Source organism: Telopea speciosissima, chromosome 8 (genome assembly GCF_018873765.1).
Source record: "Telopea speciosissima isolate NSW1024214 ecotype Mountain lineage chromosome 8, Tspe_v1, whole genome shotgun sequence".
Lineage (NCBI taxonomy): Eukaryota > Viridiplantae > Streptophyta > Magnoliopsida > Proteales > Proteaceae > Telopea > Telopea speciosissima.
The window spans coordinates 64131833-64144897 of record NC_057923.1 but is presented as its reverse complement, the minus strand read 5'-3'; the positions used below and the strand labels follow the sequence as shown (position 1 = coordinate 64144897).

The 13065-nt window shown below is 38.6% G+C and overlaps 1 protein-coding gene across 2 annotated transcripts; it reads right to left on the bottom strand.

Annotated features, from left to right (window-relative positions):
- Positions 1–1460: 1460 nt before the first annotated feature.
- Positions 1461–9321, bottom strand: LOC122671638 (pyruvate dehydrogenase (acetyl-transferring) kinase, mitochondrial-like). Of its 2 annotated transcripts, XM_043868975.1 has the most exons (7): positions 9007–9138; positions 7931–8046; positions 7491–7749; positions 7150–7330; positions 6298–6445; positions 5080–5293; positions 1461–1714 (listed from the first exon to the last, which is right to left on the bottom strand). In XM_043868975.1, the coding sequence occupies exons 2-7, from the start codon at positions 7967–7969 to the stop codon at positions 1656–1658; spliced, it is 900 nt and encodes a 299-aa protein (XP_043724910.1). In that variant the 5' UTR covers positions 7970–8046; positions 9007–9138; the 3' UTR covers positions 1461–1655. The 2 variants fall into 2 exon arrangements, with proteins under 2 accessions (XP_043724910.1, XP_043724909.1); XM_043868974.1 differs by lacking the exon at positions 7931–8046 and having other exon boundaries at positions 9007–9321.
- Between the last annotated feature and the right edge of the window lie 3744 nt (positions 9322–13065).

Genomic DNA, 13065 nt, shown 5'->3' with positions numbered 1-13065 from the left:
AGAATTTATCACGCGCGATTTTATTCGTTGAGCGCATTGGACTCCATGTGACGACATCACACAATATCACCAAGTGATTCATTATATCGCGTGCACAAGCAGTGGCAAAAAGGATTCCATTAAAGAATGTTATCATTTGTTGCGTACCTAGCTCAAGTACACCAAGCAACAATGTAACATATTGATTGATACAACGCCATCATTGTTGGGAATACCAAGGAGTAAGTTTCGATCTATGTTGAGAATAAATTTAAAAAGAATTTTGTGAACCTTATTCACCCCCTTTTCAGTGTCAACCTGGGAATATCAGTCCAGATGATGGCAGTAATGATCACCAGCTATTCAGAGAATTTTTCCATCAAAACAACTAGAACAACCAAACCATGCAGTATAAACCTTTGCACTTTACCAAACCTTAAGTTTAAACCTATAACACTTACCTTAAAAGAAAGGAGATTATAATATGGATCCTCCTCTTCACTGCCATGACATTGAATATGACATAAATAAATGAAGAGAGGTTCCCCATGACACCAAGTGCAATTTCCCACCAATAGACATCAGGGGTCTTGGAGCTAACGGTAAGGTTGCTCCATTGTGGTCAAGTGGTCACGGGTTCAAGTCTCTAGAAACAGCCTCTCTACAAAGTGAGGGTAAGGTTGCGTACATTATGACCCTCCCAAATCCCACGGGAACCTTGTGCACTGGGTACACCCTTTTAAGATATCGTGGGTGACAGAATCTTCAAATTGGAGGCATTCAATGTGGAGAGAATGTGAGAGGGTGTGTAAAGGAATGGGCGTCTGGGTTTCTTTTTCCCCTTTTTCCCCTAAATAAATAATGCTGTTGAGGTTTTTAAGTATTCAAAGGAGATGACTTATATTGCAGAGTAACTCAAACATCCTTATGACAATAAAACTACCCTAAATTTGATCTTTAGTTACTTGCAACCTGGACAATGCTTCCAACAAAACAAAGTTGTGTCTCCATTGACCTCTGGTTAGCAGATTCCAAATTGATCTTGAGACCCATAGGGAGGAACCAAGAAGAGGAAAGAAGGAACAATTCTAGAATTTTGGTCATTCACCACTCTATGTACTGGTTCACTCCTAGAACCCAAATTTCCACCTTCCTCCAAACAGCAACAATTTTTATAAATAAGAGACAGATTTTTGCTTAAACACATTCTTTTTACATACTTGAGCTATTCCCAGTACTATTTTTTCTATACAATTCAAGTTTGCACAGCATGAAATCCCATTGTTTATGTCTCAACTGGAGCAGTCACACTTTTGAATCATTTCACAATTATCGCCAATCTTGTGGGTGAGCCATAACATCCACCATTGCCCAATCTTTCACATTGAAATTCATTTGACACAAGAGGTGATCTTCGTAATATAAGCAGAAGGATGCATACCAAAGCATTTTATAAGTTGGTGAAATCCCAGGCACGCAGATGCCTAAATCGAGCATTATGACGTACCTGATAAAATAGGAATGGAGAGAAAGAATGTACAAGAATGCTGCGACTCCCCATAATATAGGATAAAATAATCTGAAAGGTAAGCCCAGCTTACATCAATGATAGAGCAGGCCCCTTCCCATTTCATATTTCTTGAATAGGAGCTCTGAAGTTCAAGCAGGGCCTAGGATTATGGCAGGGGTTCTTGTGTATCTCCCAGACGACTCAAATGAAGGTAGGCATCAGTCCCTGTAGAAAAAACATTACAGATCTTGATATTAGGATGTATTTAGGGGTAAAGAGTAAATAAAATAATCATGGCCAACTAGTATGTCATGAACTTTGGTAGCATGGACAACTTGTGTTAAGGATTATTATAATTGATGAGTTTTCTGGGGTCCCTTCTTAATGAAACATAGCAGTCATCCTACAATAGCAACAATGAAGAAGTAATGACCATGAACAGAATTCAATTATGAGCCTGACAGTCACCATGACACAATGACTGTAGGGCATGTGTACCCAAAACACCAACCAACACTCACACTACTAGAATTGCTCCACCGGACCCCTACTCCCACCCCTCCCACACCCCCACCCCAAAAAAAATAAAAAAATAAAAAAATCAAGAAGCTAGGTTTCCCTTGATATTTTTGAGATAGCCCTGGCAATTGACCTGCAGAAAAGGTGATAGCCAAGAACATCTTCAACATACGCATTATTATTTGTAGAATTGGCAATAAATCCTTCTTTTGCAGCTCTAGCAGTTCCAGAGAGTGCACAACTGATGAGTCAACTCTAATGTCTAACTAATAAATGCCCAAAAATTAAAAAAGACAGTAGAAAGAGGGGGGTGGGGGAGACGGGAGGGATGGTGGTTGACAGGGTGGTACCCTTATTTCTGCGCACTAATGTAAGAACTAATGTCAGAGATGTATTGGTACAGAATATGTTGGGTTCTCTTGCAGTCAACAGTTTCCAGGAGAGGCCGATCCATGTGGATTTGTATTGGCATCAACAATCAATCCCTTCAAGAAATAATCCTGTGAATTGCTCTAGAACAGACTAAAATAAAAAGAAGCAAACGAGAGGGGTAGCGACTAGAGACAGAAATCAGTTGAAAAGTTTATTCCCTTTCTTCTTTTTTCAAGTGGCAAGAACTGCCCATTTGCACCATTCTAAGTTGCATGTGGCACGAGGGCACATCAGTCTAGAAAGTTCCATTCAAAGAAGAGTTAAGCAGCATGCAGATTTAGACATGTTGAGCATGTTGTTTAAAACAAATGCATGGTGGTGCCACTGGGACATAACATATAATGCACATGTTATTTCCTCAGATGCCCGAGTTATAATCTACCATTCAATAAGTGAACAATATCTTGATTAGACCAAGTTGACTAACTAGGTCCTAAAACACAAGCCATTTGAAAATGCAACCTGACTTAGTGGCACTCTTCCAACACAGGCAATTTCAAGGTATAAATATAAAAAATTTCAATTATTTTCAGTTTTCAGTTCTGCGTGGCACATTTAAGATCAAAATATCAATTTTACAGTCAAACTTAGCTCTAATATCAGTTTTTTGGTACTATTTAAATATGCCAAAGGAAATAATTCTTCCATTAATGGAACATCAGATATTCAATGATGATAAAGGAGACCTTCTCCCACCCCACTTTGGCATTTTTATAAAAACAATTGTAATATTATCTGCACGTAGGGAACAAAAAGATGTTACGATAAAACAAAATAATTGTGAAAAATTCAGTCAATCGAAAATAAATGACACCCTTCAGGTACTCTTTCCTTCAAATATTTTTCTTTTTAGCAATGTGCCAGAATCTCAACCACAGTTGTCGCTGTCAGCAACATACAGCACTGAAAACGCTATAGCAAAGAGCATATTTGAGACTCTAACTCAGTGCCTTGTTTTGCAAACATTTTGCCATAACATATGTAAAATAGGCATTTTTAGACATTTATGGCATAGATTAATTCAAAATAGTTAACCAAAATAAAAACCAATATTTTAGTGAAAATAGTTTTTAAAAATAAACAGGCCAGAATACCAAAATATTAGCCAGCATTATCCTACCAGATAAATAAGACATACCATATTAAACATCAACTAGACCTTAGAATCAAGAAAGAGTTGACCATTAAAGTCACATTTAGAAACTTGTCCCATTCTCCCCAACACTTGCAAAAATTTGGTACATTGTCAACAGGGAAAACTAAAAGATGACCTAGTACTCCACTGTGTGGGGGTGTACATTGTAAACAGGGAAAACAACTAAAGATATGACCCTAATCCTCCATTCTGTGAGTGACCATTTAGAGACATTTTTTATAGAGCCAAAGTCTATAAAACTCAAACATCATATAAAGTGAAAACTTGAAGTCAATTCTTATATTGCTATCTTTTGGAATATCTCTGCAAAAACTATCAAGTGAAAGAGAGCCTCTGCAAAGTTTTAAGCAATAACAGGCTATCTACTTCCATTAAAATAGGTCAAGCAAGCTTAAATATATAGGTTTTGGTCAGACTCATGCATCTCTAATGGTTACAAAATCCCTGTTTCAGAATTTTTTTTTTTTTGAGTTGAAGGAAAGAGAGGGGGGGAGTGTTTGCTTCAAGTCCCTGTTTTAAGTCACTAGCATATCATAAAGCAATAAAAGACAATATCATTTCATCTTTCCAGTAGAACTGTTAATGAATCTTTTCCATCACCAGAGATCAAATTGCAGTACCATCTAGATCCCTAGATTTGTAGGAAAAAAGAAATTTTTTTTTTTTGGATGAATGTAGGAAAAAAAATTAAAATAGGCTTAAACTAAAAAACAAATATTGGTGCTTTACAAACACAAACCAATGGTTGAAACATGAAAGAACGACAGCAAGCATCCACTTCATTACACCAAAAGTTATGAGAAGCTACACTTCACACATTCCATCTTCAACTGCAAATTACAGAACCTAGTGCAAGCAGTATACAAAGTGAAAGAAGATTCAGAAGATTTACCTTCAATATCAACAGCTACAATTGTTAATGAATTTGAAGATTTAAACAGTAAAACAGTGAAGATCAAGAAGTTCAGAAATATCCAATTGAGAGCTTAAAATTACATGACTTTTAGACTTCTATGATCATATTGTTACCACAATAGAAGAATAAAATGATTGAGCACCTTCTTTTTAAATTTTAGTGTTCTTTCCTCTTTCAGTTATTTCTATGTTTGTAGAATGCCCAACACTTCATATCAATATTTGACACAAAATAACTCTTCAAGTAAAATAAATTAAGCACATTTTGAGAATCTGAACTCGAGTGGAATAATTAAATCAAAAGGTTAAATCACTCTAGAGAAAGCATTTCAAATCAAGATATATTGTAGGTAAATACAAGTGTTTCTGGCTTTAACAGAAGAGGAGGGGGGAAATTTTGTTAACAAAATTTCACTTTGTCAAACATAGTGAAGACCTTCTGCTGAAAGGAAAAGGGAGTATAAGAGAAAGAAAGAAATGTAAACTGCTAATATTTTCACTGAATAAGCTACATATGTTTTAATTTTATGAGAAAAAAAAAGAGAGATAAGGAAGACATTTGATTCACCGTATCCTTCCATTGAAATAATTTGCAGGTCGCCTCCAAAGTATCGAGCATAGAGGCGACTTATTGGAAGGCCATATCCATATCCAGCCATTGTCACACCATCAGTTGATACAAGATCCGACTGCTCATCCAATGGGTTTGTTGCTGTACTATAAAGATATGTAAATATCTTGGGAAGGCCACTTCTTGCTATTCCACCTCCTTCATCTGAGATCTGCAATATGAAGGGAATCAATTTATTTCGCATAAAAATTAATAATTTTAAAGGTATTCCTAGAGCCGACAATATTTTTATTTTTTTAATTTATACAGAGATATAACTCACTCAACTCAATTAAAACTTATCCCAACCAGCAGGTGTTGGCTGCATGATTCTTGTATCATAAGCATATAATATATAAAGAGATATAAACTCAAAAAGAATTTGTATATGCAAATGGGAGAGGCAGAAGAGGGCGGGCCTTGGTGCAATGGTAAAGGTTGCTACATTGTGACCAAATGGTCACGGGTTCGAATCTGGAAACAGCCCCTCTATGAAAGCAGGGGTAAGGCTGCATACATTATGACCCTCCCCGGAACCCGCAGTGGAGGGAGCCTCGTGCACTGGGTACACCCTTTAAATGGGAGCGGCAGAAGTGGGATAGATCTACTGCTAGAGGGATGCATGGGCACCAAAAACAAAAGCTCTACAGATGCCTGCAACAATTGTGTATTCTAATCCCTCATTAAACCAATCATAAACAACACAACACATGAGCACCTTCTTAAAACTTAACAGGCATAAAGAATTTCACACTGAAATTGCATGTGTTTTCTTGAAATATATTGAAAATATTTTCTAGAAATTTATTTAATCCCTTAAGGCCAGATAATTCTTGTTCTTCATCTAAAATTATGGACTTAGCTGACTGAAAGTCAGACAAGAAATCCTTGCAAAATTGACAAAAATAATTGTCTACTGTATGGCATTTCCCATAAAATTAGTAATTAAAAGCTACTAGTTTGCAAAGTTTAACTTCTCCATAGAACTGACCACTTTAATCGAGGTGTAATACAATACTAGTTTCAGAAATGTTTTCAATGTTTGACCTGAACAGAAAGCCTCGAATAAATTATCCAATACTCAACGAAATACAACTAAATGCACCAAGCCTTTTCCCTACTCAAATACGCATATCAGAAAAATAGTTTCCACGTATCAGAAGGAATGAATGATACCTTTATTGTAACATCCTCAATTCCATCAGCAACTATTATTCGAATGGGAGGTGCAACTTTATCTGAATCCATAAACTGCTCTTGGACAGCACGTAAGGAATTCTTAACCAACTCAAAAACCATAAGATGCAAGTGTGTTGGAACGTACCTATTACAGAAGCAAAAAATATAAATATACTACAAAATTGAAGGATAAGGTTTCTGTTACATCCTCAAAAAATACTGAAATTCATTAAGTCTACTTGGATGGATTAAACATTTCTATCATCAATGCACAAGACCAAGAACCAAAACAAGAATGCGGTTTGCCCAGATCCATCCAAGGACTTTTTATGCAATTCCAAATACTTGGGAACCTAGTTCATGGAATCAATGATCATCAGGGAGTTTCCAAAGAGGATAAAAAATGGATTATCTAATGTACTGGCAGAATCATCAGCTTCTGTTGGTGGATTGGGTGACCTACTCCTAATCCAAGTCAATATCAGCTACAAATTTAAAAGATGTTTTCTGAAACTGGTATTTTTAACTTATTATACGTCAGAAAGTCGAGAGCTTGTACTGGCAGAATCATCAGCTTCTGTTGGTGGTATTTTTAACTTTCATTAGTAGATCATGTAGCAAGCTCCAATGCTTTTGATAGTTTTCGCTGTGCTACAAAAACCCTATGCAACAATGAAAGATTAAATTTGTAAATTTTGGTAGAATTTACCAAATAATAATTAAATAAAATTATGTGAAAAGGAACCACAAACAAGAGATAGAGTGACAAGACAAGACCAGGAAAGGAGTGCTACGTTCCTGGGGGAAAAAATTACTAAACTTCAACCAAATTGCAAAAAAGGAACATACCTGAACGTAAAGTTGGGATCACCATAGATGTTAATATCAGGTGCACTCCCATACTGTCGCAAACAAATAGCACGGGCATCCTCACTGGCACTTCGTGCTACCTCCACAGGAGACATTTTAGTATGTATGTAACCTACACGATTAGGTTGTGGATTGGGATCATGTAATGCCACATGCTGCCCTGAGTTTCACCCAAAAACCAATGTTTGGTCAGTAAAGTCCATATAAATATGTCACAGAATTTTTGAGAACATCTCAATATTTAGAAGACAAGAGAGGCAAATGCTTGGATAAATGGGAAACTAAATATGGTAAATAAGAATAACAAAGAAAAAGCTAACCAATGAGCATGCGGATCCCAATTCTTGACATGTAAAAACGATCAAGAAACTGATGAATCTCATCTGGATCTTCTGGCACGACCTTTGGATTCAAGTCTTTCTTCAGTTGTTGAACGCCCAAAGCCATCATAGGGACCACATTGTTGTGCCGCACTTTGATCATTTGAATCATCTGCGTAAAATCCAACTCATCACTTGTACCTTTGATCTCCGGAAAGCTTCGAAGATCACGGAAAGAATCCAAGTACCAATCTCGAACCTATAATAGAGATATTGAAAAAACTTAGATGAAATGATGTCAAACCTTTAGTTTTAACAGACCCTATGCCAAATCATTGAATCTACTGCAAAAAAAAGGGTCTAAACTGCACTAGACCTTCCACGCACCACCTCATTGGATCATCTCCCAACAACACATGGTATGAATAAAGCCAACAGACCTGTACTAAAGCTATTAGAAAGATGAAATCTAAAATCATGTGCAGAGCCAGTATGAAACACTGGAGGAACCAAATCTATCCTAAGAATCTACACAAATGCTGAACCCAATTGTAACCCGTTGGGGAAACACCAAAACAATTACACAAAGTGTCAAATTTCATCTCTGCAGAGAAGTTCAGAAAGATCTAATGGATAGACATTTATACCTCTACCTGCACTATGCAGAACAGGACCCAATAAAACTTAAATACGAAAATACTGAAAAACCCTCATAATCTATGACAAGATTTAGAATTTCTAGACTTGTAGTAGACTAATTTCCCATGTGCCAACTCAGATAATCATCTCTCAACAACCTATGGAAAACAGAAATTGGGAACTAAAATCACATAGACCTTTGGGATTAAACACCAAGGGCACTTATCCATCCAAGGAATCAGCAAAAATGCTGCACCAATTGTAACAAATGTCAAGTAATCCAGATAAAAACACGAAAACCAGCATGTGTGTCTGCACTAAATTCATTCCACAACTCTGCCAACAACCTACAGAACAGGTTCAGCAGATTTTTTTATAGCAAAAAACGACAAAAGGAAGTCCTTACAGAAGCCAATAATCTCATGCAACATCCATTGAAAGCCTTCAGTTAAAAGCAGAATCCACGGCTAGCCTTAGTTGGACAAAAAGTCTCATGTCCCAACATACATAAGAAGATGAACCACATAACCACTACCATACATAAAGGCTAGAAACCTTGAGGAAAAGGATGTTGTCTTTGTTTTTCGCATTTAGCCTCCCTTCCCTTAAAACTCGACTTACTTTGAATTCCTCTTGTTATTCTAATGAATACTCAAAGACAAACAAGAAAATGTCCATAAATAATGAGAAACCCAATAACCATCTAAAGAATAGCTAGCTACATTAGAAACAGATAATTCATGCAGAAAACTCCACCCCCACCCCAAAAAAAAATAAATCTACAAATCAACTGCGGCAATAGCCCAACAATAAAAATCCACAAAACACAATTGAGTCTGATAAGAAAGTAATGAAAGCAAATCAAAGAGTGGAATACCTTCAAAACAGCAGGTTTATCAGATAAACCATAAGGCAAGGTCTCAAGCTCAATGGCTCTCCTTGCAATTCTTATAGACAGCTCTTTATGAAGGAACTGAGCAGAAATGCGCAAGTTTTTCTCAGTGGGTTTGGAACCAAATTCGGTCATGTATCTCAAGGCAACACCAGTCTGTTTCATGGCACCCCATCTTTGTACCTCATCAATCAAAGCTTTAGAGAAGTATTCATACAACTTCTTGGTGGCCATGGCTGACGAAGGGAGACCACCAAGACCCCAAAATATGAACAACAAACATGCAAACACAAGAGGCCAAGCAAAGCATATATTGCCACAGAGAGAAAGAGAGAGACGACGAGAACGACGAGGACGAGGTAGCAATTGAAGGTACTAAATGAGATGAGACTCAGATTTTAACTGCGGAGAATGAGAGAATTTTTTTTATTTTTTTAATGGTAATTAGCTAATTAGGGTTAAAATTTTAACCCTGGGTTTTATGGTTTAAAAAAACAAACAACTTGTTAAAAATACGGGCAGCCTAATTCTGTTGTGGTGCAGAATCATCCAGTGTTTTACTTTAAAGCCGTTAGAATCCAACGGTGGTAATTTAGAACAATAAACGTGGAACGTCCCTCTTCAAAACTCCGACCAAAAGAGTAAATGACCTAACAGTATCAAGCGTCAGATATCATCCGTGATATTCATAGTTTATGATATCGGGCATATTGGTCATTTTCTTATAAATTTCAGACCGATAATCGTATCAGACCAGGTCAACTGAAACCGATACCATTACCAATACGGATCCGACCTATGATTTACCCTTGTTCTTTCTTATTTTTCTAAGGGGCCCTAGGTTTGACTACATGGGCATGGGCTTGGGCTTGGGCTTGAAAAAGGCATTTTATCTATGCAAGTGGCTGTATAAAACTGAAAAAGCATTACATACAAAAAGGATTGTTAGGACCACTTGATTGCAGCTTTGAAAAGCACTATTCTCATAGTTTTTGAATGAACTGAATTATTTGCTACCTAGCTAAACCTTCCCTCTTCTATCCATGACTATCTTACCCAATGTCCTGAACATTCTTCAGCGGTGATATCTCTCCTTCAACACATGGTTGACGTGTCATTGACACATCCCAACCAACGGCCGACTAGCTCTGCGTGTCCCCTCCTGCAAAACCTGCCTGGTATATCTCCCTTTCCTCCTGCTGTCGATGTGCATACGACACTCAAACCCCCTCTTAGCCTTCCCCAAACCCTTCATCACGGATCTTTATCACCTCCAGTTTGCTGACCGGCCCAGTTCCCCAGTTCCTCTAACAAAGGGGGGCTGAAATGACCTCTCTACCCATGCCCAAACACCCTGCCCGGGTGGGGTCGACCATCCCCCTATTAGAGGAACTGGGGAACTGGGCCGGTCAGCAAACTGGAGGTGATAATTTTCCCTTCATCACCGCCTCATGTCACCTAAGCCCATGTTGCAATCCAACATCCCCACCGTTACACCTCAGCCTATTCCCCTTGATCATGCTGGAATATCATCACAGGTCCTTTCCTCCACCCTCATGTAATCACTTAAACTCAAGTGGTATTTCCAAGAACCCAATCGTCACATCTCAGGTTTATTCTATTACTCAGTATGAAAACCCACTTCCTAATCATTCTTCCATCACATATGACCACCACATTCTTCATCCTTCCATCACCCAGACTCCCACACACTCATCCGCATCATATGAAACCCCTGCTAACATCCTCCCTCCATCTTAACCAGCATTTGGAATCCAGTACGAAAACCCGTCTTACAAGGGGGCAAAGAATTCCTGCTCAACCCAAAGTCCATCTGGTTCTGACAATTGTTGAGCCTTCTCGCACCTCTACTAAATCCAAGAAAGCCCGTCATAGTAAAAGGAATGCAGAACATCAGATTTCTAAGATGGTGGAAGATGATCAAGTGGAAATCGGGGCTGAACATTTTTTATCCTATGGACCCGTGGGGACTGGGGAGGGCCAGTCCCACGGGGAACCATGAGACTCCTTAGCTGGAACTGCCAAGGGTTGGGGAGTCCAAGGTCAGTTCGAGCTCTCAAAAATATCCTCAAGTTGAAAAATTTGGACATCATCTTTCTTGCTGAGACAAATTGCCAAACCAGTAGAATGAACAGAATTCTAAAAGCGTTGAAGTTCAGAAACCTTTTCACAGTTGATGCTATAGGAGCACCAAGAGGTCTGGCTATTATGTGGCATGAGAGTATCAGTATTGATATCAAGGCAGGGGATAATAGGTTGATTGATTATGAAGTCAGCAATGGTAGTAACAAATTTTGGTTATCTTGTGTTTATGGTGACCCAATCCAAGGTAATAAACAATTGGTGTGGAATCGCATTGCGGCCTTTGGAGCTAATCGCCACGAACCATGGTTATGCCTTGGAGACTTTAACTCATTTTTGAGTTGGCATGAGAAAACCGGAGGGAACCGTCTTGGTGACCGTGACATCAATAACTTTCGTGATTTTCTTAATTATCAGTTTGGCCTGCTGGACCTAGGCTCTAATGGTCCCTCTTATACTTGGAATAATAGGAGAAGTGGTAGCACTAATATCAGACTAAATTTGGATCGAGCAATGGTTAATGTGGAATGGCATAGCGCTTTTGAGGATGCTGCTGTATATGTTAGGCCGACTCTTTGCTCTGACCATAACCCTCTCTTGATTGATACAGTGGGAGGTCAATCTTCTGGTCCTCGGCCATTTCACTTTGAAGTGATGTGGATTTGCCATTCTGGGTGCAAGGAGGTTATTTTAAAAGCTTGGGATGCTCCTCTGATAGACCCTGCGTCTCATTCGCTTTCTGAAAAAACCAACCGATGTAAATCTGCCTTGAAGAAGTGGAATAGATAAGTTTTTGGCCACATTTAGTCCAAAATTCAAAGTCTTAAGACCCAGTTGGAACAACTTCAATGCCAAGATGAATCCGATTTCTGCCAAGTTGAAGAGGATTGTTTGTTGCTCCTTCTCGATGAAGAGCTTGCATGCGAAGAAGTTCTTTGGCATAAAAAATCTTGGATCGAGTGGCTCCAAAGCAGTGACAAAAATACAAAGTTCTTCCATGCTGCAACAGTTCAACGGAGACAGCATAATCGGATTTTGAAGATTAAATACCACAATGGTAGTTGGACCAATTCGGATTCTGAGGTTGTTGATGTTCTCCTTTCCCACTTCAGAGAAACTGCTACCACCGAGGGTATTCAAGCTGACTCTCTCCAAGAAGCCGTAGCATCTCTCCGATCTGAGGTTCCTGCTGATGTCAACACTGCTTTATGTGCCCCCACTTCTATGGAAGAAGTGGTGAAAGCCCTCACATCTATGGGGCCCCTTAAGTCCCCGAGTTCTGATGGCTTCCCTCCCATTTTCTATTAGAAATTTTCGGAGATTACCAAGGAGGATATGTATCAACTGGTGTCTGAGTTCTTCTCCTCAAGTTGTCTTCCAAAGGAGCTCAATAGAACATATATTTGCCTAATCCCAAAAGCTTCAAATCCTGAGTTGGTTGAACACTTTAGGCCAATAAGTTTATGTGGCGTTGCTGTCAAGGTTATCTCAAAAATCTTTGCAGATAGGGTTAAAGGAGCTCTTCAAGGTATTATTTCTCCTTACCAATCAGCCTTTGTTCCTAAGCATTTGATTTCTGATAATGCTTTTCTAGCACATGAGCTATTCCATTATATCAAACATAAAAAGAAAAGTAAAAAAAAGTTTTGGGGCTTGAAACTTGATATGCGGAAGGCTTATGATAGACTAGAATGGCCCTTTATTAAGGCTGCCCTCCTCAATCTGGGCTTTTGTAACCAATGGGTTAACCTTGTGATGGAATGTATCTCTTCAATTTCATACACCTTACTTCTTAATGGCACTGAGAAGGGCTCATTTATCCCTTCTAGAGGTATTCAACAAGGGGACCCCCTCTCCCCCTTTATCTTCATCTTATGTGCCCAGGTCCTTAGCTCTATCATTGGTGAGGCAGAAGGCGGTAATCTCATTAAAGGAATCAGG

What these genes read in the sequence shown, in the direction of transcription:
- LOC122671638 (XM_043868974.1), bottom strand. Translation starts at nt 9,255, where the DNA reads ATGGCCACCAAGAAGTTGTATGAATACTTCTCTAAAGCTTTGATTGAT. An exon ending in GATCCCAACTTTACGTTCAG is followed by an intron (nt 6,446 to 7,149) that starts GTATGTTCCTTT and finishes CTTCTGTAATAG; the next exon opens with GTACGTTCCAACACACTTGC. An exon ending in TTGAGGATGTTACAATAAAG is followed by an intron (nt 5,294 to 6,297) that starts GTATCATTCATT and finishes TTCATATTGCAG; the next exon opens with ATCTCAGATGAAGGAGGTGG.